Source organism: Abrus precatorius, unplaced genomic scaffold (genome assembly GCF_003935025.1).
Source record: "Abrus precatorius isolate BTA unplaced genomic scaffold, Abrus_2018 Scaffold4, whole genome shotgun sequence".
NCBI classification, from domain to species: domain Eukaryota; kingdom Viridiplantae; phylum Streptophyta; class Magnoliopsida; order Fabales; family Fabaceae; genus Abrus; species Abrus precatorius.
The window spans coordinates 2,543,603-2,570,746 of NW_020874384.1; the positions used below are offsets into that span (position 1 = coordinate 2,543,603).

Below are 27,144 nucleotides of genomic sequence, written 5' to 3' on the forward strand. Positions count from 1 at the left end.
GCATATTGACCTTTGAGGTTGTAACCAAAAAGATTTTCATATGCAGGAAAGTCATTAATTGTTCTGAACAACATTGCCTTGACCGTGAAAGTCTCTTCCCTAAATTCGTCATATACTTCTATGCCATTATCCCACAACAACTTCAAATATTCAATTAAAGAAGACAAGTACACATCAATATCATTTCCAAGTTGTTTAGGACCAGAGATTAACAAAGAAAGCATCATATATTTTTGCTTCATGCAAAGCCATGGAGGTAAGTTATACATTATTAAGATCACAGGCCATGTACTATGGGTACTACTTTGCATGCCATGGGGATTCATTCCATCAATTGCTAATGCAAAACGTATATTTCTTGCTTCAGTTGCAAACTCTTCATGGTCGTCATCAAATTTTTTCCACTGTGGAGAATCTGCAGAATGCCTAAGCTTTCCATCTTTAATTCTGCCTTCAGCATGTCAAGTCATCTGCTTTGCAATTTTTGAACTGCAAAATAGACATCTTAACTTGGGTATTACTGGAAAATACCACACAATCTTCCCAGGTGTTGATTCTTTCCTTAGGTATCATGATACATTACACTTTGGACAATTCCTTAGTAATGCATACTCATTTCGAAACAAAATGCAATCATTAGGACATACATGTATCTTTTCATGGGTCAATCTAATTGAAGCAAGTACTTGTTTAGCATCATATGTTCTCTTTGGTAGCACATTATCCTCCGATAGCATCTCATGTAATAAACTTAGCAAGTCTGTGAAGCTCTTATCAGTCCATCCATTCAAGGCTTTTAAGTTATACATCTTTAAAACAGAACTCAATCTTGTGAACTTTGTACATCCATTATACAATGGTGTCTCTACATCATCTTTCAGCCTCTCAAACATCTTTGAACAATTTCTAAGATCTTCTTCAACAACATTTGAAATTTGTTCAACATGATCACTGTCATTTGTTCTAAATGTCCATGAATAATTGACCCTTAATTCCATATTAGTTGATGTACTTCCACCTTGTATCTCACCGTGCTTTGTCCAACAATTATATTTTTCATCTATCCCATTGCACATTAGATGTTCTTCCAATTCTTTCACATTTACTTGTAACATATTCAAACAACACCAACAAGGACACAGAATAAGGTTGACATCAGTTGCATGCTTAATCACAAATCTCATAAACTCTTTGACTCCATCTTCGTATTCTTCACTTAAACGATCAGCTACCATCCAACTTCGATCCATGTTTGCTCCAATTATGGTTACAATCATTATAAATGTGAATGTCTTATTAACTCTCACATGGTAGGGCCCTATCCCATTTGAGAACAAACTTTTTCCAACCTTAATTAACAAATGCTACTTAAATGTTGTATTTTTTACTTGACAAAATTTGAGCAGCATTTCGCATTAGTCTCTTAGTACACAACTTGAATATGAGATGATTTATCTCAATCAAGCATGCATTAAGAGACAATGAGAAATGTTTCAAACTCAAATTTTTTTCAAGTATTAAATACAACATTATGGGAAGCAAATGCTAACCAATGACTGAATAAGTTTGTTCACAAACTATCCAACTTGGACAATTTGAGATTGAAAATAATGATATATTAAATCATTATTTTCAATCTCAAACGGGAAACTATGGTTTCACTCAATTTTAGATTCAAATCATATCCTACAAAGTTTCATCACTAACAATAATCATGCATTCATAACATTCATTAAGACAACATCAATTTCATTCATAGACAGATGAAATATACATTACGAGGACAAAATAAACAACAATATCTTGTTCAATACATAAACTTATTTCAATTCCCAGAACAACATATATAACAGCATGTTCCTTTCTTTCTATTTATATTGGAATGGCAAAAAATTATAATTTCTGAAAAATTTTAATATCCTGTGATAAAAGCACAGTTGATTTTTTTTTTCCTATTTGGTTTTTCACTTCCTTCGACCAATTATAACTTGCATTATAACTATCTGATATGTCTTAATTTCATGCTCTGTCAAGCAACAATGATCAACTTTTACAAAATAAAAAACTAATTTTATGTTCAAACAAACACAACATCACTAACCTGGATTGAACAAAGTTCCACTAAGTCGCAGTTCAGCTGAAGCAAGTATGGAGGACGGACTGTTCAACAACAATATTACAATTGCATTTCAGTGAACAGAGAGAATGAGAGAGAGTGAAAATGTCCAAACATTGCCAGAAAACAAAGAAACGATTATGAATATACCTTAAAATTGACCCTGCGATGTCAACTGTGCTTGTTCTTCAGCAAAATTTTCTCACAAAACGCTGAACACAGACAAATTTGAAGTACAGAATCTTGACGGGGCGACAGGGATAACCACATTAGGGATTAGGGTTTTAGTTAAAAATACAAGATTAGAGAGTAGTTATTTTTAAACCGCTCTCCAAAATAGAATTACGAGAGCGGTTCCATTTGAACTGCTCTAAGAAGTACATATTAGAGAGCGGTTCCATATGAACCGCTCTCGTTAGTATATATTAGAGAGCAGTTCCAAAGGAACCGCTCTAAGAACTTAAATATGAAGAGCAGTTCAGGCGGAACCGCTCTCTGTGTTTTATAGAAAGCAGTTTTTACTAATCGCTTTCTAAGTTGGCGCTCCAAAAGCCAATTTCTGGCGTAGTGAATTATCACCCCTTAATTGGGTTAATTACCTTTTAACCTGACTGAGAGGGTACTCAGCTATTTAAGCTGAATGAGTACTTAGTTTCCTTTTTCTATAAGTAAGACCGAGTGGTGTCTTATCCAGTACAATTATGAAATAATATTCGTAATAAAGGAGGACTAGGTTTCAAGAATCTCAATATCCAATAAATTTTATATGATGAAACTGTGGTAGAGGTTAATAACTTCCGCACTTGATGATATGTGAGGCCAGTAAACTGGATAGTGATATGAATCTTAGAAAAAGTAGTAAAGTTTCTCACACATGAAAAAACCTACTCTTGGTTTGGCCTCACTTTTCCAAAGTTGTGTTATATTGTAAAAGATGGGATGTCTACAAAGTTTTGGACTAATACATGGATTCCTAGTTTTAGTAAACTCTCAGATTATACTGATTTTCAAATTCTTGACTCAGATTAGGACTACTTTGTTGCCATGTTCACTGTGAATGGAGAGTAGGATTGGAATAAAACTTGTTCTGTTCTTTCTGGTAAAACTTGCCAATCCATTAACCTTATTCAACTTTCTATTAATTCTGATCTCCAGGATTTTGTGTATTGGTCTTTGACCAGTAATGAAATTTGTTTTTATTAAAATTGCTTACCAATTCCTAAGCTGTAACATAAGGAATGATATGATAGACCAGACTTTGTTTAAATCTATTTAGAATTGGGATGACTTTTCCAAAATTGCTTTTCTTCTCTCGAAAACGGCTCATGAAAAATTACTCACAAATGAAGAAAGAGTTCAGAGAAAGATGACAGATATATTCTCCTATATGTCATAGGTGTAGGGCAACTCAAGAAACTGTGATGCATATTTTTTGGGATCATTTTTATGCCAAAGTTGTCTAGAGCAATTTTATTTTTTCTGATCATTGGGTAAATTTTTCCAATTTTGGGTTGTTTATTTGATTGTTAAACGATATTTCTTCTACTAGTCTAAGTAGATTTAAGAATTGGAATATAATTTTTGGAATTGTTATTTGGTAACTCTAGAAGGACATAAATGATTTCATTTTTCAAAACTAGTCCTCTAAGCATGCTAATTTAGCTGTTAAAGTCTAGTGTGATGTTGATTTCTATTCTTTATACTGTAGGAAGATGGCTTCTTCTCGATTTATAGGTCATGGTGAGGTTAGATAGATTCCTCTCCCTACTGATCACCTTAAGTTAAACATTGATAGGGCTATTTCTAAAGTTGGTGGAGTTGCTATATATGGTAGTCTAGTAAGGAATGCTCAAGACATGTGCATTATAGGGTTTACAACAAGATTGATTAATGCTTACCTTTAACTAGTGAACTTTGGAGTCTATTTTTTGGTATTTAGATAGTAATCCAACTTAATCTTCTTATTATTTAGATTGGATCTTATTCTAAGAAGGTGATCTCTCTCATCCTGAAGATGCAACCAACTTCTCATCCTTTATTTGCTTTAATTTGTAAAATTAGAGAAGCTTTGAAAGACATTAAATTTGTTAGATTTTTACATATATGTAGAGAGGTCAATTGTGTGTTGACTTCTTCGACAAATTAGATTTATACCTTCTTTCTCTTTTTTCCCAATTTAAGGATTTCCTTTCCTTTCTTTGGGAATTTTTTATTTTGGATTCTTGTGGTCTAGTGTTTCCTAAACTTTTTATGTAATGTCTTATTGTTGTTGAACTTTTAGCCCTTCTAAATAGTAAAAAGTATAAATAAATTATTTTTTTGTTAAATTTTTTAATTATTTTTAAATATAATTATCTTATAATTTTATAATTATAATTTCAACATACTTTTATTTTAAATTTATTTAGCAATTATCTTAAGAATCTTGTAAACTAATTTCTTAAAAATAGTGGTTAAAGAATTAACAAATTGAAACTATTATATTAAAAATAAATAACTTAAGTATAAGTGAACTAGTTAAATTAAAAACATTATATTCAAAATTATATTAATTTTTTATGAACCAAATCTCATTAATCCATCTAAATCGAGATTATTTATTGCTCCATAAAAATAACTCAAACAAACCCATTTCATATAACACAAATGCTGAAGGATTGAAAGAAAATAAAACGTTGACAAAGAAAAAAAAAACACAACATATAATTGAAAAAATTAAAACCAGATAATAGTAAAAATATAGACACAAAGCATATTTAATCCTTTTTTTCTTATTTTAGCCGCTCTTTAGTATTAGCTCAACTCATGAAATGCAACATAGTTTTGATGTACTCTTGTAAAGGCATAATATCTTCAGGCTTCTGTTGAAGCAGCATAAAAGAATGAGTGTTCACCCTCTTTTTCGAGTTATACTCTACTTACATCTCATGTAAAAACTCTCATAATTTTACAGCATGAAAACAAATGTGTACATGTAAAGCCAGTTTCAGTTGCATTGCACATTATGCTCAAACCTTGGTAGATAATAAAGGAAACTGGAAGGAGTATAGTATACTTCTTAAAACATGTGAAATGTAAGTTCAGGGTGGATGCTTAGGTTCTCAAATCATAGCCCACTAACAGGGTTAAGCTAACTTGAACTCCATAATTGTAAATTGAAACTAGATCAACCATTATATTAATGTCAACTTCCAAATAATTGCATAACTGTTGAGGCAATAAAAAGAAAAAACCACTCTCAACATGTGCAAATTATCATTAATTAATGCAATTCTACAATATCAGTTTGACAATAATTAACATTTTCAACTTTTGAGGAAAATATCCTGCAAATAATCTTGTGTTCAATACTCTGTTTCCAGGACACCATCAATAAGACCAAATTCCAAGGCCTGCAAAGAGAAAGTGCAGTGGCAAAAACTATCCAGTAAGATCAACCGCTTACAGAAAAACTGAGATCAAATTATCAGAACATAATAGCAATCTTCACTGAAACTAACCACCTTAATATATTCAGATTACAAGCAACAATGAGGCTTTCACAAGCATTAATTTCTTAGACTAAGAAACATATATTTCCTGTCCGATGTCCATCAGCTTAATCTTCTTTTCTTAAATTTCATTTCCTATTGAAAATACCGCAATTTTGGTTTCTATGAAAATTTGACCTCGACTGAATAAACTTATTTCACTATTATGGAAGAAAAACAGTTCACGTTACCTCCGCAACAGACAGAAAACGGTCCCTCTCTGTGTACTGTTGTACCTTCTCTAATGGCTGTCCAGTAAAAGCACTATACATCTTGTCTATTTTCTGTACTTGAAATAGAAGGAATGAGGGTCTTAGGCAAAGCATTCCAAAAACTGTCAAATAAACTATAAAAGGAAAAAAGAAGCCATGCAAACATGAGCACGAAGAGAATATGTCAAATGTTTCCAGTTTCACACACATTGAAAATTGGAATTTAATATTCTTCCTTCAGAAGGCAAACTATAAGATATAGTTTTCCAGTAACAGGTATCCCAAGAGGAAGTACAAGATAATGAATTGATAAACTCAACACCTTAAATACCGTTCTGTGATTGTCACAAATATAATGCCACAGTTATAAGTTAATGAAAAATCCTGTTTTCAGCATGATCAAGTTCATAGGTGCATTAAAGTTGTCCAGAAATTATTAGAATTGTGCAACTTAGGAAGAAGGACTAACATGGCGAGATTGAACAGCTTCATTCACTTGGCGTTTCACATCTTCAACATGACCCTACAATCAGATCAAGAGAAATCAAATAATGATGTCTATTGAGTATTCACCAAAGTTCATATAATACCCCAAAAAAAGATCCAGCTACCTATCAATAAAAATTATTTTATAGTACTTCTTGTGTAAGATTGAAAAATAACTTACTTTCATTTTCATATGCATCTATATATCAAATTTCAAATTACAGAATATGTCCTGCAATTAGCTTGGAAGTTGTGACTTTGAACATAACATATATTGGAAGAGATCAGGCTTCCAATATAACTTTTAGGTGATCCATTGCTACATAAAATTAAAAGGCTACTTAACAGGAAAATTAGCATATCAGATCCAGTCTTAAGTCAGGAAATTCATGTCCTGTAGTCTTATAAAAGTTTGTAAATTGGAGGGAGGAAGAGGATAATTTTTATGTTTCGTCCCTACTTAGCTTCTAAATCTCAAGTGCATCTTTTGCAACAAAATTTCAGAAGTTAGATTCCTACCCCACATCCACTCTGTGGTTGATGTATCATTATACGAGCATTTGGCATTGCATAGCGCATTCCTTTCTCCCCACCTGCAAGGAGAAGTGCTCCTTGGCTAGCAGCTACTCCAAAACATACAGTACCAACCTTGGGCTTTATCTGAAATCGGAGTCACCAAATGCTTTCAGGGTAGAAAACTAAACAACTATTAATAAATTAAAGTAACTAGCAAAGGAAGGAAGTGTAACAGAATTCAAAATATGTGTGTATGTTGGAAGGAATGACCAAAAACTTACCCAAGACATGCAATCATAAATTGCCAACACTGAATATGTGCTCCCCCCAGGGCAATTTATATATACCTGTCAATAGCAGCAGCTCAATAAATCCCATTTCATGACTAAAAGAAAGTAAAATAATAATGTCAAGACATAACAAACCAGTATATCTGCATTTTCATCAATAGTAGCCAGAGTCACAAGCTGCGACATAACTCGCTGAGCCACTTGTGAGTTAACCGGCTGCCCTATGAATATTATACGATTCCTGAACAAAACAGACGAGAGGTCAAGAGGTCCTCCGGGAGTCAAAACTGCTGGGGTTAGTGGTGGATTGCCCTTCTTGCCTTCAATTGGACCATAACTACAAGTAAAGTGAAATATCAATAAATTGTTTTTCCATTCACTATTTACTAAGAATTGCATAGACTACAACAAATTCATGTCAGTGAGGAAACCCCCTAAGAATATTTTCATTTCAAGGAAAATACATACATATAAAAATATTTTTTTTAAAAAACTCCTACAGTTTAGATAGAGTGAAAATTGCCAAGACTAACTGTATATTGATAGATCACGGTGCTTATTTCCATGCCACCATCTATCTGCTGATTGCATTAGTAATGTTTCACAATGCACTCCTTTATAACCTAATTCACCACAATATGGATACATTTCCTTTTCCAGTAAAGAATCACAGACAAGACAGGCTTGAACAATGCATAATGGTCAAAATTCAGCATTCCTAAGCATCCTACCAAACAACCATATAATACATGAAGCACTTGAAGGAGGTGAACAAAAACCGTACCTTGTACTAGCATCATGAGTATTTTTCTCATCAAGTTTTAAGGGAAAGCCACTACTTTTACTTGATAAACCTGGGTAAAAAATATATACTTATCATAAGATGCTTAATTGTGCAAATGCAAAGTAGTTAGTATCCATAACTCGTTGCTTTATTGTAATTGGCAAACAAAAATTCAATTACTTGTTTAGGTTTAATCTTGAACCACTGATAATGTAATGAGTTTTAATTTGTCAATGAATCATAAGGTACGATTTTTTTAGAAACCTGTGCTGCAAGTGAAAAACCTTAGTCACTCACTGTTATGTACTAATTTGTGGTCAAAATTAAACTCTTGGTTAGAGATATCTTAAACCACACAAGACAGTTACATATCATAAACTACATCAATTTCACTCGAATCAAGACAAATTAGGATCAATACATCCAAAGAGAAAGTAATGCACCCAAAGCCAGTTAAACAAACACAGCATAGAAAAACCACCAAATTTCGAACTGCAGCCAAAGAAAGAGTTAATAAATTAGAAAGTTACCAAATTTTGATGAATGGCCATATGGGTTTGGCAAGGAAGATGCTTTCGAACACGGGTTTCTGGTAAATTTTCAATTCAAAATTTAGGTTCGAATAAACAATTGGACAAAAATGAAACTTGCACTGGTTAATACGAATACGAACCTATGAGAAAATACGAGGTGGGAAGGGCTTCTCCTGCGTGAAGAGATAGTGAAACTGGCACTCGCAGGCACTGACAAAGCTTGAGCTACCATTGTTGAAAGTTGAAACTCCGAATCATGGTGCAGAGGACCACCAACATTTTATTCATCCCACCAAATTCCATAGCTCAGTTCTTCAAAGCCCATTGGATCTTCATGTTCTTCTGGGCCAATTGTGTAATGGCCCGTTTCGAGGCTACACTTAACAGGATTTGCTTTTTACACCAGCCTCTTCGTGTAAAAAAAAATAATTTATTTCTTTTTAACTAAGTTTAAAAAATTTTATATTTAATTTATATCTAAAAATTAATAGAATAATAAATTATAATCCCTTAAATATAAACTAAATAAAAAACTTAAATTAAGTATAAAAATTTTAAAATTTATATCTGTGTAAAAAAATAATTTTTTATAAAATTTATAGACACAAGGTATAAGTCCAAAAGTTAGACTAAAAAGTATAAAAATAATATAAAAAATAATAATTTTTTAACTGTTAGATTAATTTATACGATTAAGATTCGATATAAGTGTCTTAATATCAATTGATCCTATTTTTATAGTAAATTTATGTTCTAAACATATCCTTATATTTAAATTTTAGAAAAAAAGGTGTTTTCATGAATTTTATTTTTTGCATATGAACACTACCATCCATTCTACATATCAACACTGTACATGGGTGGAGATTTATTTTAAACTTCATAATTTAAACACTCCCAGAATTTTAAATTAAAAAAAAACATAACAAAAAAATTATTTACTAAAAAAAGAATTATAAAATACAAAAATAATCAGTACAAAATTAGATTTCAGGACACAACTTTAGAATAAATTTGGAAATTAAATCTTGTAATAAAAAAATTTGAAAACTAGTTTCAAATTATGGAAATTAATTTTAAAATCTGAAATATAATTTCGTCGGACAAAGCAAATTTTGGTCGTTATAGAATTTAAAATTCAAGGAGTGTTTAAATTATGAAATTTAAAATTAAAATTAAAAATATTTCTCCGGCACATATTGAGTGTTGACATGTAGAAAGGATGGTGGTGTTCTTACGTAAAAAATTCAGTTTATGAAAACCGTTTATTTCTCTAAATTTTAAGTATATGGGTATTTTTAGAACATCATTTTTTTAAAAAAATATATGGGTGATGCAATTAGTTAAAAACTAGGTGTAAAAAGCGATGCACGACTTATTAACAAAGAAAATTGACCCATAGAAATCTAAGGACAATATATTTCTGGCCAAAAAAATGTTTTATTTTTTAATAGCTATCTTTTATATAAATAATTTGCATTTTTTTTTAATGAATTCTTCATAAAATATATTTATGTTCATTTTCTTACCTCTTTCTTTCCTTAATAATTTTAAGAACATAAATGATAAAAAATTATAGTATTTAAAAGATATAAATGAAAAAATTGTGATGTTTAATTATTCCATTTAATAAAAAAACAAAAAAAAATTATTTGATAAATAAAATATTTATATAGGACTTTGTAGAAAAATTTTAAAATTACAGATCCAATAAAAAATTATAATGTTTTTTCGAAGTTCCTTAAACTTAATCAAACCACCAACAACAATGATAATCGCTACTACTAAATATTTAAAAAAAGTGTAATTCACACACATTTTAAATTTTATTTTTTTGTTAGGATATATGAAAAATATTTAATTATATCTTAGAATAATCTAATGTATCTTAATTTATCTCTCTTAAATTTTTGTTTTCTTATACTTTATGGCTTGTTAACTTAATAAAATGTCTAATATAATTATAAAAAATAATTGTTGTGTCTTTTTTATTATTATTAAATAGGGCTAAAAGGCTTAAAAAGAATCAAAACACAATTACATAATCATCCTAGGAAAATAAACAGCATAACTATTTTCTTTAAGAAGAGAAATGAAGTGGGAGGAGAAAATTGTAGTAAAATTCTCATACATTTTAACAGTTTTACAAGTTATATATAAATGATAATTAATGCAATCTTTTCTTTTTAGCTAATCATTTGTTTGATGGCTGAACTGAGTTTAAAGATTTTTCTTTTCAGAGAATTTTAAGTTATTTAAAATATTTTAGTATCGTCGTTAGGATTGAATTTATGTTATATTTTTTAATATTGGAAGGAACTTTAACTGTGGATAGTTATATGTTATACTATTTTACTATAAGCATCAAAGTATTTTCCTAGGGGACCCTTTGAATGATTCAATAATGACTTGAGCCAAGAATGATGTGAGGAGTAACAGCGTGGGTTTTTTTCAGTAAGAACAACATGGGTCTTGTTTAACCGGTTTAGGAGTTCTCTCATCCTCCATGAAAATGCCTCATGAGCTTAACGTTATTAGCCTCTGTGTTAAGAAAAACCTTCTGAGTATTCTGGAAATAGGACTCTGACTAGACTCTGTTTGTTTGTCCTTTTTGAATCCTATGTCAAATTGTGACTTTTGTAACAATTAAATTGTGATATGTTTTGTTCAAAAAATTAAAAAAATAGCGGAGACAATTAAATAACACATTCTTTCTTTCTGACATACTCCTCGTTATTGGTTGTGTATAACATAAAATTTTGTTACAGATTATCTTAATCTATCAATACTTGGTTCTGCTCAGCTCCTATGAAATAAAGTTGTGGACTATTTGGTGTTATATAATTTTTGTTGACATATATAAATATATAATTTAGTGTACTAAATAGTATAGTTTTACAACGCAGGATGCAGGAATGGAGCTAACACATGTACACAGGATCCGAACTCCTGATTGCTGAATACTATGACATATTCCTGCATTTGTAAAAAAAGATTTTAGTATTATTCAACGAAGTAATGATGAGGTGGAAAGCATACTGCTCCCTCCCAGAGAGAGAGATGGGTAATCTTCAAAACTTGGAATTAATTGGACAAGATAATGCAAAATAAAGCAAAGACTACAAGGAAGTAGCATAGACATTGGTCTCTCCTTCCATATATTCAAAGTCACTTTTATAACCTATAGTTGTTTTGATTAAATGGAATTTGATATTCAACTTCTTCTCTAGACAGAAAGTCTGGAGAGATTGGACAATCTATCTTGGCACAATAATCTTCAGATACTTGGGATGAAAAACACATTCAGGGGTCCATGTGATTGTGATGCATTAGAATGGCTTAAGGGCAAGCACATCTTTTTCTATCATCCCTTTATTTTCATCTTTGTCGTCATCCTCATGGAACTCATCATGATCTTTATCACCATGTTGTCATGTCTTCATATGATTATCATCTTCTTTTACATTTTTTTACATTCTTCTTGGTTTTAATTTTTACATCAGAACCTTCAGCATATGGATGTGTGATACATTATTCAGTATATGACCATCTAGAGCAAGCTATTGCAAATCATGATACTACGATATTAATTGTGGCTATCATTATTTAGCACCACTTCCTTGTGCAAACTGTAGTGATTCATAAAGGCAAAAGAAAGAGTGGAAAAATTATGGGAAGGGATCTTGGACAAACTTGGTTACAAAAGCTAGCTATCATTCTCATATCCACAGTGTCATGAAAAAGATCAAAAGAAAAAAAAAATTAGAAGAAGAAAAAGGAGCCACATTCCTTTGGTTGAATTTTGACTAAAGGAATAGTGGCAACAGATCATATCACTTTTCTTGATTCATATAGATCCCTCACAATTTGACTAATTATCAGGTGTATGGTGTGTCTTAATAAAAATTTCTTTGACTCTTTGTGCGTCCCATGTAGTGGGAAACTGAGTGTGTTGGCAAAACTGTTGAATCTGCAGCAGCTGTCATGAACCTCAAGGCTTAGCTCATCCCACAAGTCCACCCAAAAGTTTCCAAACAACCCACTAAAGCCTTGATTAAAGGCTGTGCTTGAACCTTGAGTAAAGATCTCAAATGGAACTTCTAAGCTGTTAGAAACCAATTATAGTGACAGCTCACAACCATGCTTCTCCCATTTAGTGATTTGCACCATAAGCTATTAGTGTCACATCTGCGGACCAAGTCCACCAAGGATAAGGAAAAGAGTTAGTTCAAATAAATCAATAAAGTAAAATGAATTATTCTTTTACGTAAATTAAAATCAATTTAATATATCTCAACTTTTATGGAATTTCTCTCGGCTATCTTATTTTTTATAAGCAATTATAAAGTTATAAAGATTTTTTTTATAAGTTAAGAATTAAGAGTGCACTTAGGTAAATAGTCTAAATAAAAACTTATTCAATAAACTATTCTATATGAGACTTTATGACATAATTTTAAAAAAAAAAGTATAAACTATTTTCGTAAACTTTCTGTAAAGTCTTTTTAATATATCCCAAATTCTTGTAGAAGTTATTCAAGTTAACGGCCAAACCAAATTGGGTCAAACACGATATAATTATGCTTTTCTTAAATATGTGCTGATAAAGATAATCCAGTTTTCTTCTCCAAGTTTCAGTCCATATTCCTTTTTCACCGTACACAATCGTGGGGTACCCCATTGCTCTGAAATTTTAACATCATTATTATATCAAAATCACATGACAACAACCCAATTTAGGGTCTAGAACCTAACCAAGGATGCTCTAATGCCTACCCAAATAAGGCACTGATTTCCCAATATAAATATTGGGGTGTGTGTGTGGAATGGGAAGATATGGCTAAACTTTCTTTAACTAGTTGAATGCAGAAAAGCACTTAGCCAGTAGCTTCCTTCAAAAGTTAATTCTCCTTTCCCGCATATACTTTTCAATGAGTTGAACAAACATTGTTTAATTAGACTCACGCAACTTTTGGTGTCGTAATTAAATAACTTGGAAGGTTTATTTCTAAATTGATTAGATACTCAAGTCAAGTACCATTTAATTGTTGTGATCAAATAGCATCACATTGTTGACAGCAAACATTAAAAAACAAAGCAAAAAGAAATGGAATGCTTTGTCTTCAACCATGTAACACATTAATCAATTAAGAATATAAACTGATTGAAACTCCTTATGAAAAGAAAAATGATATGTTATAAAAAAGACAAGTAGGCATTCTGATGCAGAAACTAAGTTGACTTTGGCATATCCAGATAGATCACAACCCATCCCCACAGGGCACAAAAAAACAGAAGACAATCTATACTTAAATAGTGATTACATGCTACCCATGAACCTATAGGAAACAAAATAAAGTGCATCTGAATTTTGATTCCATTATTTTATAGGCATCATAATCATTTTTTTAGTGATGCACAATTAAGTTGACTTTTTAAAGAAAAAGCCAACGGGGCATTTTCGGCTAGCTCAGATTTAATCTGGGCTTGTCTTTTTGTGAACTTTATCTTATTGGTCCCGATACACCCTCTGATTACCACATACTCTGGCTAATCCCACAGAATTCCACCTTTCATGAAATCATTGATTAAATCTTCTAACAGTTTTTTAATATGACCATCTTTTGCTAGTAACATTTACTTACTAGGAGTACATAAAATAGTGATAAGGTTGACTTGAACCTTTTTTCTTTTTATACGTGTAGGTGGTCATGAAATTAGTCATCTAGACCTTTTTGTTATACAAAATAGAATATATAAGCTTTATGCTTGGTGTGTGACACAGTGTCAACCCTTTCAATAATAAATAATGAACCAATATTCAGAATTGCCTTCTGGTATGTCACCATAACAACCCATGTTATGCCCCTTGATTACTGCAGAAAATGTTTTCCCAATTCAGGTTTATGCGAGGCTTGGTTTGTCTCATTTATAAGGAATTAAAACTAACTAGAGTCTTCAAGAGAAAGACAGTGTTAGCTTTAAATATTTTGTGCTTCTATCTATGAACTAAGAATATTAGATACAAGGGTCACATATACACTGCATGTATCCCATAGTAAATCGTGGACTTGCAACTACGATGAAACAAGAACTTTTCACTGCAAAATTTACTTATCATATATCACTCACACCTTTCTGAATCACATAAAACGTGTCAAAATTAGAATATTTCAATGAACTGGTTTTTATAGGTCACAGTCAATAACTGTTCTAAAGACAACCCAAATATTGGTAACACAAATTTGGCTTTATTTCTTAGACGACCATATTTACATGTAATTCGTAATAAATTTTTTTGTTGATTTGTTATGAAGTTTGCACAAGCCAGAACTTGTTGTGTATAATGGTGTTGAGGTTGATTGTTTTGCATGGCAGAACAGAGAAAATAATTGTTTCTGTGCATTCAAATATTTTGGTATGGCTTTTACAATTGTTCAGCTGAAAGAAGAGAATTGTTAACCAATGCTCAATAAGTGCAGCACTTGGTCTCTCACATGTTTAACTTAAATGGAGTTGAAATGATTAGAATAAATACAATATAACACTAGTGAAGAAGTTCCGTGACATCTGCAAACATACGCAACTGGTAGAGAAAAAACCACCGAACCTACATGGTTGGCTTAATGTTAACATCCCACTCCGGTTACAGATAAGGCTAAACTAAAAATAATAAAAGCTAAAGCAATCCTTAATATATAAGTTAGTTTTTGGAATTGAGTTAAAACTCAAATTTAATAGGGTATTAAAGATGGCACATGGAATATATATAGATAGCTTTTTGAGGTTGAGATAGGCCCAACTCAAATTCAAGAGCGAATAATACACATGTTTTCACAGACCTTGCATTCTTCGGAAGCATCATTACTTTGCAAAATAAAATATTTACAACTTATTCACAGGAAAAGTCATTAGAAATTTTTGGAACTCAAATGAACCTACATGGTGAGACTAGAAGTTGTAAAAGCACAGCATTAATTTTCGTGGTTTATATATATTAACAGTGATTTTTTTTTTCTTTTCTTTTCTTTTTTCCTTAATGGGAAAGCTTAGCCAGTTTACTTACTCTTCTTTTTCATACCAGTTTTACACACGCACATACACATTGTGGGGCACTTCTGGCCTATAAAAAGGGATAGTCAGAGACTGAAGATCCTGCCTTCAAACTGACAAATCTAATGAGAAATCCATATCTTAGCAAAGAAATGAAGTCCATCATTCCTTTTTTCATTGTTTTCTCTCTTCTCTTGGTAAGCTTTTATGAAGCAGCTCGATGAAAATTTGTTTTATCCCTTTTGAGTCCTCTTTATCATATGGTGTTGATGACCCTTTCTATTTTCTTTCTTATGAAATAGGTTGTCAACCTCAGTTATGCAAGAAAAGACATGGGAGACTATTGGAAGAATATGATGAATGGCCAACCTATGCCTGAAGCAATCAAAGACCTCCTAGTTCAAGATCCACAAGTGTCAGATGCAAGGAAGGATCATTTTGTTCGGGACTTTGATATAAGGCCTAATATCATATTATATCACAAACATGTTGTTTCCAAGAGGCAAAAGCAGAAGCAGAAGGCAATAGTCAAGAAATTAGAACCAGATTTTCAAGGAACAGAAAGACATGGTTGAAGAAAATATCCAAATGGGTTGAAGCTCAATCCTTTGCTAATTATTAGAGATGGCAGACACATATATATCTCTAGATAGAATATGATCCATAAAGATCATGTGTTTAGTATATTGTATTGGGAAAGGGATCAGTATTTAAGGTTTATTTTGAAGGAGGGCTATTGATGTTTCTAAACCTTCTTTTTGTAGAACACTTGAACCCTTTATTTAGATGTATCTTTATGGTTATCCTCCTTTAGCTACATATATCTTTGGATCCTGCAGAATTTTTATAATCAATATAACTTGTCAGGATTGCTCTTCATGAATTCTTACACAACTTTTGCTCCCAAAATTTCTGTTTAGTCCTCAAAAAGATCTACTTGGTGAACCATGGATGGTTTTGATCTTTCTGGTAACAATTTTAGTTTTACCTATTTCCTTCGGAGTTTCAAAGGAAAGGAAACCTATTAATTTAGATCAATATTTAGGATACAATTTAATCTTCCATGTGTATGAAGGTAGGTGATATGTTTTCATAGTTCTAATTTCCCTCTTAAATGAGTCTTTCTCTTCAGTGATAGGCTTGGTGCTTAATCTCATAACTCAAAATCCTTAGTCCTTCCTTTCCTCAAATCAGTTAACTACTTTTAGCAGAAGAGAAAATGAGCACAATTTATTTTGGGATGTCATTGACAATATGTAATACATACTATGGGCTGATTTAAAATATGATTGCAATCACCGATGAAAATGTTGATTTAGAAATGCTATTAACTATTGATAGTAATCCTAATCAGAGAAATTTGTGTAATAATATAAGCAAAACGTGTTCATATTTATTTTATCTTTTGGGGGCCAGTTGAATCGGTACGGTTTGTGTACTTGCAGGATATCTTAAAGCTAAGATGACACAGTTTCTTTTTTAATTTTACAAGTTGTTTTAGTCAGAACAAAGTAGTTGAATCAGACCATTTTTGTCTGGATCCAAGCCCAACCTATTGGGCTTCACGGTTTCTTATTCTTAGTTAAATTCTCCAATTGGATTCACTTTTTTGATGAGTTGGATTCTTCAACCAGAAAGTTCAAACTTTGGACCAAAAATGAGCCTCGAAAGTTCAAATTAGTGTTCGATTATGTTCGCCCACTAGACCACAAAAGAGTTAAAAAGGTTATTCTCATCCGAATTGCTGTGCTGCTAACACTGACAGTAGGGGGAAAAAACGACAGAAAATACCATACAGATGTAAATTTAGACTAGGAAAATGCATGAACTTCAAGGTAAGAGAACAAAAAGTACTCTTTTTGGACTTTTTTTTTTATTATTATGAATGCATAAAAAAAATTAAAATTAAAATAATTGCACATCATATTGATATAATTTAATGTTTAAACAATAATTTTTTTATAAAATATTCCTACCCAAGAGCATGTTTAAATACACAACTTATTGATTACTTATTTAATTAATAAAAAATTGTTGATGGCTTATAGTATAAACAGCTTATTTTCATAACATATCCTGAGAAGCTTATAGAAATAAATAAAAAATAGCTTTTGAGTGTCAAAAGTTATTTTTTATAAAATATTTTTAAGTTCTTTTAAACAAGTCGTAAATCAAAATTCATGTGAGAAGTAGCTGTTAGGTATCAATAAAAAAAAAATACAAAACTAGTTTCGTAACTGCGAGTAACAACACTTAAAAAGATAATAATAAAAAAATAAGTGTCATTATTATTAGTATTATTATTTAACAAAGTTTAAAAAAAACAATAATAAACGAGTGTCGGTAATTATTAACTCATTATTATCTTTTTATTTATTTAACAATTACTTCATCTTGTTTCAAAGTTCTTCTTCAAGCACAACCTTGAGCTTAGCAATCTACACTTCTGCTCTTGTTAACGCTGTTCTCTCTCACTCCCCGCCACCATGCCAAATACTCTTAGAAATCTAGAGCAATGTTAATCAAATCAAAATAACTAGAAACGTAGTAGAGAATACAATAAAGCACTGAAAAAAAGTGTCATTACTTAAAGTAATAATGCTTTAACTTTTTTTATTTAAATATCGCAATTTTAAGCTACGAAATTAGTTTTTCTTTTCTAACATTCGACATTGATTATCTTAAAATGTTGATACTAAATTCTAAATTGAAGGCATGGCAGATTCAACGTTGTTGATCGGTTTTGAGCCAACAAGTTCATATCCATTTGTGCAAAATATCGAAGGCATTTGGCTAGCAGGAGCATAGTACAAGCCTATATTATAAACAATAGTAAGTGGAAACGTTGAAAATGGTTTAGACGTTAACAATTTATCTATAAATATAAATTATGATAAAGTGTTATCACGTCATTTCATTTACATAACTGCTCCCATTAATTCTTGATTATTTATCATAATTTATTATATTAATAAAACAATATTATTTGTTGTTACTAAAAAAATGATACTTTAATTTTAAAAAAATTATTTTAATGTTTAAGTAAAGAAGTGATATATCAATAAATGAATACTACAAATAAAAAGAATCAATTTAAAATGCTTGATAAAAATAAAACACTAATGATTTGAAATTAACAGGTTAAGTTTAACTTTCCTTTAAATTTTTATGTAAAGAATTAATTTGTGATAAACAATAATTAAATGATAAACTTAACAACTCTAAACAATTATTATAAATAATAAAAAATATTTATAATCTGTTATTATTAATTATAAGTGTATGATATACCAAATTTGAAGTAGTGTATATGGAAATTCGCCATTATATGTAATCACTTTTTGTCATAAAGCTCTTTGCTTTATCTGTTAAATGAATGACCCACTTTGATACGAGGGTTCATCAAATCTTGTCTGGTTATCTACACAAATATAGAAATAGATATAGTTTGCTTTTTCTCCTATAGAATATATATTTTAATCGTTTTTTTTTCAATTGATAATTAAAAACAAAACCAGCAAAAGCAGCCTATGATACAATCATGTAACACAGAATTTGCCCCAATCATGTAGTACAATTATTAGAAAGGTGTTTATATGACATCTGTAAACTCTATATTCAGATTAACATATTTCTTTAATATCTTAAAAATAAAAAAATATTAATATTTTTTAATTAATTTTATTATTTATTAATTTAAAATTAACGATAGAAAAATTACTAAATTCTTTCAATTATAAAAGGTATCGTAAATTTTATTTATTAAAAAATTCAAAAAAAACTAAAAATTGCCTCTAAAAATTTTTAAAGCAATAATAAAATATTTAAAAAAATAAAATATAATTAATAATCACGATTGATAATTTTTGGCCAAAAATAGCTAATAATAATTTTTTTTTAAAGTATATTTTTATATTTTTATCAAAAATTTCATATTTCTGTAATTTCAAAAGCAAAACCCATATAAAAAAAGTCCATATATCAAAGAATTTCCCTCAATCTTAGATTAAACTTGTACATCCAAAATCATAATATAATATTGATGTCTAAAAACAAAATAAAATAAAGGTCTAAAATAATAAAAAAAAAGGTTAAATTAAAAAGTCCGTGACATTAAAAAAATAAAAAAAGAAATACAAGCTTATGCATTAAAAAAATAAAAATATTTAAGGTAGAGATATAATCTTGAAGTACAAGTGTTAAAATACCAAAATATCGTATTAATGAATTATAAACAAATTAAATGATAGTACATTTTTGAATTACACATTTTCATTTAATACTCTTTTTTTTTCTTTCCTCCAAAATTAAGGGTTAGCAGGGGATAGAATAAATTTATGAAATTAAAAATTTTGTGATATACGTTAAGATTTGGTATGTCTGACATAAGTACAAACAACAAATTCATAATTAATGTCAATTTATTTCCTTTAACTACAACTTGTATGCGTAGAACAAACAATTTTTAAAATTTCATCATTCAACATCCAAATATATTAAGGCAATTAGGTAGATGATTATATTAGTCAATGAGAAAACAAGAAATTTTAAATTTTTCTAAGATACAAGTAATTGGATTGTTGAGAAATAGAAAAGTGAGAGGTTGTAACATGGTCATTGTCATTATTTTGAAAGTAAATTTTTACAGAACTTTAATATAATCTAATACTCAATTTATTTTATAAGATTAGTGTACAATTGTATGCTTAGACTTTGCACTCAATGCTAGAAGCACAATGAAGCCTTACAAACAATTATTCAATAAAAAATGAGTATAAGAAAACAAAGTTAAAAGTCGAAGAGGAAAAATGTGAAAGAGAGATTTTTTATTAGTATTTTAAATACTTATGTTGCTATTTATTTTTTGATTTTTTTTATGCTATTATGTTGCTATTTATTTTATAGTGAAGGAAAAATAATAATTTATTTTAAAAAAATAATGTCATAACGACTTTAAATCAAGCAAGCAATTTAATGATCACAAATTAAAATATAATAATAATAATAATAATAATAATAATAAATATAACATATTTTAACAAAATTAACATCTTTTATAACAATAAATTTTCTTTAACTTAAAATAGAAAATAAAGAATCTTTAAAATAAAAAATACAAAAAAATAACAATTGAATATTATTCCCACTTCGTGGATACCCATTCCTTCCAATTTCTTTTTTTTTTTTCATCAATATATGTTTATAGTCTCTCACTGTACAACCTTCAATATGGAGGATCAAGGATACATAAGTTAATAAACTTAAAAATACTGTTTAATTATATAATACAATGTTTAATTTCACTGACTTTAATATGGGTAAGCAATTGGAAATCAGTATCTTTTAAATTGGAAAATTCATATTTGAATAAAGGTACCAGTTTTGTGCTATGGGTGGGAAAATTGGTATGAGATTATTTTGACAAACATTAATTTACCCATAGATATCATGACAAATCCCGAAACTGTTTTGATATTGTTAGATTTTGAAAAAGAAAAAATCAAAGCAATTTTATATTTCAACTGGTTAAGTGCACAGATTAAACATATTCATGTACATTTCTATTCAAGAATCACAAAAGACTAATGCTATATTTATCTATCTGGGTTATCGTTTTTGTCTAAATATGTTCTGTACACAATATTATATAGGGAACACAAATAACTAAAATATTGAAGGGCCTACTAATAATAGCAGCATTGTCTAAAGAGAAGAAAAGCAAAAAGTAAGGCACTGAAACTGTATTGGGTAAGTTTATAACACACGTTTTAATTATAGAAGAGAAAAATCCTATTTTTATAACCCCGGTGTGGATCAATTATCTGTGGTTTCAATAATTTTCCAACCATTGTACATTAATATATAGTTATGCTGTCTTATGTAGATTTTCCCGCTATAAATAGTAAGCGTGCTTTCATCATACACCCACAATTTAGTACTTTCATACAAACCAAAAACATTGAAAATGAGGCCTGCTCTTGCTTTTCTTCCCCTTCTATTTGTTTTCTTGGTACGTTTACCTTTCGTACTTTTACAATTTCTATTAATTGCCCCTGTTTTAACATTAATATGTTTATTACCTTATCTATCCAAACAATAATAATTAGGATTCAATGAATCGGTTATAATAACATCGCTCGATACTCAAGTAATTTGGAGTGGATGAATTTAAATAAGTTTGACAAAATATGAGAAAAAGGCAGCATTTTTGGTATTTTCTTCCCTACTTCTAAATGATCAATACATGTATGAAACATGGAATTGTACTTCAATATTTGCATACCACACTTCATTTTTATGACACTAATTGTTACGCTCAAACATTATTAACCATTTATCTCTCACTCACATATTTTCCTTAATGATTATTAGGTAAGTTTTTTTGTTAACGATGTATTTTTTTTTTTTAAAAAAAAGCAATTGTTTTTTTTAATTAAGTTAAACTAAATATGCTAATTTAAAAATCATGATTCTTCGTCAAATGGGTTGAAAATGTTGCCTAACTAGTTCTTAATTTCTTCTCTCCGCATAATTTTTGTGGAGAAGTTTGCTGCTACTGCAGAATCAAGGAAAGATCCAGAGAAATATTGGAAAATGGTCATGAAAGATGAGGAAATGCCACAAGGAATTCAAGGCCTTCTCCAATTGACATCTGAAAATAAGCCCAAGATGACTCCAGAGCAACTTGTTGAAGGTTCTAAGCTAAAATGTGAGGAGCCTCTTGTTACAAACACGCAAATTACCATAGAAGAAAAAGGGTTCACAGAAAATGTTGATACCAAGCTTGGATATAAAAATGAGGAGCCACAAGCAAACAGTGAGTTCGAACCAAGGCCAAGTGTTACTAACTACGATGACTTTGAACCAAGGCCAAGTACTACCAAGTACAATGACTTTAAACCAAGGCCAAGTACTACCAAGTACAATGATTTTGAACCAAGATCAAGTGTTTCCAAGTATAATGACTTTGAACCAAGGCCAAGTACTACCAAGTATAATGATTTTGAACCAAGATCAAGTGTTTCCAAGTATAATGACTTTGAACCAAGGCCAAGTACTACCAAGTATAATGATTTTGAACCAAGGTCAAGTACTACCAAATATAATGACTTTGAACCAAGGCCAAGTACTACCAAGTATAATGATTTTGAGCCAAGGCCAAGTACTACCCAGTATAATGATTGAGTGAAGAAGAAGAATGCAGTTGTATAATGCAACTAAAGGAAATTGTGTTCTGTATCAGGGCATCCATGGAATTACTGTAATGTGATGTATTAAAAATAACTTAGAAGTTATATGTAAAATAATGGCTATGACAGCCAAAATAATAATAATAATTAATAATGGGTGTGTTTTCTTATTGACGAGGTTTTTGAAAGTATGAATAGTTTGATTTATTTTTATTTTATTAATTATTTTTAATAAAGCAAGGTCTATAGGATGCATATTCGGATAACCTTTGGCATCTTTATATTCACTGTAAAATGAATTTGCATCTACACTTATTTCAATGCTATTAATCATACGTTTTTTATTAAATTTTTATTGATAAGTTTTTTAACATGTTTTCAAACACTTACTCTACTTCCTTAGTAACCCTGCAAAAGCTGAATGATTTAAAGAAAAGAAAGGTCAAAATAATTTACATTATCTATAAATTAATTATTCCTATCATATTGTTCATTAAAAAAATCTTATAGAGTTTCATACAAAAAAAAACACCAGTACATTTGATTCAGTTTATTTAAAAAAAAAAACCAATTTATCATATCGACTTTTTTAGGAATAAATCATTTAATGTAGGAATTAAGAACTATTTTCTTTTTTATAATATCAACTACTAAATTTACGGATGCACGAAATTTCATCATCCAAGAGATATACTTTTCACTTGTGTTATGCTCTCAACACTTTTATTCACCTTTCTAATAATTAGAGGAAAAAAAAACCTTTAATAGCACAACTTAAAAAGAATGCTAACAACATATTGCACTCTTTTTAACACACATTTTTAATTATTGACCAACCTTAAAAATTATAAAAATATAAAAAATATTAAATTTTAAAAAATAAAACTCATAATTTTTAATAAATTTTAATTAATAATTAAGAATATATTATTGCCAGCATTCCTCTAAATTTTTAAGTGTATACCATAGAATTTAACTGCATTAATGATATTATTAATTTCTTTCCTCGATTAATTTTATTAACGTACTTGACATAGGTTTGAATATAGTTAAAAAAATAAGATATGAAACTAAAAAAAAGAAAAAAAAAAGTATCATGCAATGACTTTTTCATTATTGATTGCAAGATTTACTCAGTTACATTTTTAATAAAATATCTTAATTTCTTGAACACCACCGTACTATCTAACCAAAAAGGATTCACATTCCCTTACATATGTTTATCATTTTTATTTTTTTTATTTTAGTGACAAATTTCTTTCATTTACAATTATTTTAATGAACGAAACTTTCCGGCCATTAATTATTTAATATTTACATATTTATAACTAACCCTGGCTCAATTGTTTTCTTTTTCTTTTTCCAAACTTTTAAAAAAATTAGACTAAAACTTTAAAAATAATCCATATAAAATAAATAATAAACAACTTCAAACCTTAAATTCAATTATTAAATGAAACTCAAAATCTTACAAAATTTAACTAAATTTATTCTTTTTTTACTGTGTTCAGTTGCTCATTGCTTAATTATATGGCTGACTCAATGGCCCTCTTGGATCCGATGATTTCCCTAAATCTTGGCTTGTCAATATATATATATATATATATATATATATATATTTCCCCGAATATGGTTAGGTATATTGCTTATCGATTTTAATTTATTTATTTTATTTTTAAATCGGAAAAGAAAGTAGCCAGGATATATAATAATAATAATAATAATAACAATAATAATAATAATAATAGTGCCCTTTTTGTGAGTAAAAACAGCAATATAATGGCGTCGATTAACAGAGATTTGGATTTTAAAAACCATTAAAAAATTTAGTAGGCGATTATGATTGTCTGTATATCTAGCCGAATTAACTGATTATGCTAAACCATTATCGTTATTATTATTTAACGTGTATTAAAACGTGGGTCACAAACTGTGAACATCTCTATTTTAAGTTAGAAATAGATTACTTATATATAAGGAATAAATGAAATCATGTAATCGACTTACTGAAATTATTTTAGTTTATTGTGTGATTTTAAGTTAGAGTCTCAATAAATTTAATTGTATTAAATATTTTTTAAAAAAAATTGATATCTATAATAATTTTATCCCACTTAAATTACTTTTGATTTTTTTAATTAACCTGTGATGTATGAAATTCATGCTATTTTATAGTTCATTTCAAACTCTATGCTATCTTTACATGTTTTTTTTTTTTTTTAAGAAAGTAGTTTTATTGATATTTAATTATTTTAGTGATTTTTTAAAATTGTTTATATATAGTATTTAATACTCTAAACTTTGCCTGATGATTTTATAGCTTTTTGTCCTTTACAGATATTTTTAATTAAGTAAATACAAATTTAGGAGATAAATAGATTATAGAAAAAAACTACCTTCGATGCAAAATATACGTTATAATAAAAATGTGTGGTTTGAATTAATTTATATGTATCGATATCTTAAAAGAATTAATCCTTTCTGATTAATTTTACTTAATTTTAAATTAAACGGACACAAAGTTTCTTTCAACATATTTTCTGAGATTATTTTGCACAGCAAAAGTTTTATAGGCAACCCTTTATAAAATATTTTGAGAGGGGTCCACTCTGACCCTAATATTTGTCCTTGCAAAAAGCAATAATGATTTAAGGTCTAGATGTAATATTATTAAAAATTTTACTTGAATTATAAAACCGATGGTAAAAGTTCAAAATTTGAGATGATATTCACTGCTTGAATAATTTCCAGTGGCTTGAACTTGTTGATATAGTAATTTGATGATCCAGTTTAGAGCAACGGTTGCCAGTGCTGAATCCACTCAATGAACAGAGAACAATATACATCGACCGACAACACATATCCTTAAAGATCAATATCATGAACATGAGTCAGAGGAGAAGGGAAAAAATCAAGAGAATGATGAAAAAAATAAGCAAAGAGATATAACATAAAACAAGGAGAAGAGTTTATGACATAGATGAAATTATGAAATGTGTGTTTGATATTCTGTTAAAATGAGAGTCTAACACACATTTATTTGTAAGCAAATGGTGACAAGCTAAATCCATTTATGCATGTTTGGAAATTTATGCTAACAAAAAACCAGACCCACTAAAAAATGATCAAGAGAAAACAACCATAAATAAAATAAAATAAGAATTTTTTTGGATTATAATTGTAATTTGTTCTTTCGACACTCTCATGTCAAATTTCAAGTAAATTTTTTTACCGTTTTAATTTTTTAATAACATATAATAATAAATTCTACTTTAAGATATCCATTCCAATAGTTACCATCAATTATAGGGGTACGAAGAAGAATAAACACGTAAATCAAGTAATCAACCACTTGAGAATAATAGGGGTACTTGTAATAAATTTGACCCATTATCATTGTTATTTGCGGGAACCATACATTTCGAAGGACAGTTCGGATTTGACAATAAACTATAACACACTCCACTGTGAAGTTTCAGTTGCAAAAGGTGGCAACTGACAATGTAATTAAATAGAGAATCTTTGACTGAACTTGGTTTGAGTGGAACTTGAATCCAAAGTGTAGTTTTTCAACTACATTACCCACGTGAAATCATTATCTCGTAGCAAAGGAATGTGTTTGCCCATGACAACACATGTTTGTGCTTCGGATTTCATTTTAACACTGTTTTTGATTTTGCCTTCTGATTATCGTCTTACCCTTTTCTTTTGCCTGTCCACATCACTCACAGTAACCACTCTTTCTCATTATCTGTATAATTTTATTATCTATTTATATTTGCTGCTGTTTCATTTTTCAACTTGCATATTCTGATTTTGTATACCAAAGTCAATAGGGTATAATAAAATGGGGATTGATTTTTCACAAAATAACAGATCAAATTCAATTCTCGCTGTGAAATATGCTATAACCAAAATCTACACTCTATAAATGTTTTTCAGCCTTTGAGGCATTTTTTTTTTCTAAGATCATCTGAAAAAATTTATATGCAGTCAAATTCAAATACAAATTTTTTTTTTACGAAACAAATAGATAAATCTACACGTATAAATGTAAGAAAAATACTTTTTGGTACCCAAAAAAAAAAAAAATTAAACACAAAATGTTAGGAATGGGAACATAGTATTTATTAATTACATTCAACCATCCTACATTATTAGTTATCCTTTCTTTCTTAAAATTTGCACTCATATTTTTGGTACCAAATAGCAGTGTTCTAAATGTAACAGCCTTACATCACAGCACCTATTCTTCAAATTCTTTTCAATAAATTAATACAATATATAACATTATAAAATACTACAAAAATTATACTTTTTTATTTGTAAAATTATTATTTTCATACTTCAATTTTAAGATAAAATTTTATTTTATCCTCTAATATTTTTAGTTTATTTTAATCTTTTAACTTGTAAAAATATTTCAAGATGTCA

General features: G+C 29.4%; 3 protein-coding genes across 3 annotated transcripts; 2 read left to right on the forward strand and 1 right to left on the reverse strand.

The window, feature by feature from the left end:
* Positions 1-5,269: 5,269 nt before the first annotated feature.
* Positions 5,270-8,757, reverse strand: LOC113865400 (ATP-dependent Clp protease proteolytic subunit 6, chloroplastic). Its single transcript, XM_027499908.1, has 9 exons — positions 8,608-8,757; positions 8,465-8,523; positions 7,935-8,004; positions 7,286-7,487; positions 7,142-7,207; positions 6,864-7,004; positions 6,328-6,381; positions 5,838-5,930; positions 5,270-5,508 (listed from the first exon to the last, which is right to left on the reverse strand). The coding sequence occupies exons 1-9, from the start codon at positions 8,697-8,699 to the stop codon at positions 5,461-5,463; spliced, it is 825 nt and encodes a 274-aa protein (XP_027355709.1). The 5' UTR covers positions 8,700-8,757; the 3' UTR covers positions 5,270-5,460.
* A 6,884-nt stretch (positions 8,758-15,641) lies between these two features.
* On the forward strand, positions 15,642-16,210 carry LOC113865835 (organ-specific protein S2-like). Its single transcript, XM_027500609.1, has 2 exons — positions 15,642-15,717; positions 15,823-16,210. The coding sequence occupies exons 1-2, from the start codon at positions 15,646-15,648 to the stop codon at positions 16,093-16,095; spliced, it is 345 nt and encodes a 114-aa protein (XP_027356410.1). The 5' UTR covers positions 15,642-15,645; the 3' UTR covers positions 16,096-16,210.
* Positions 16,211-21,485: 5,275 nt separating this feature from the next.
* Positions 21,486-22,705, forward strand: LOC113865182 (organ-specific protein P4-like). The gene is made up of 2 exons (XM_027499577.1): positions 21,486-21,530; positions 22,067-22,705. The coding sequence occupies exons 1-2, from the start codon at positions 21,486-21,488 to the stop codon at positions 22,703-22,705; spliced, it is 684 nt and encodes a 227-aa protein (XP_027355378.1).
* Positions 22,706-27,144: the final 4,439 nt, after the last annotated feature.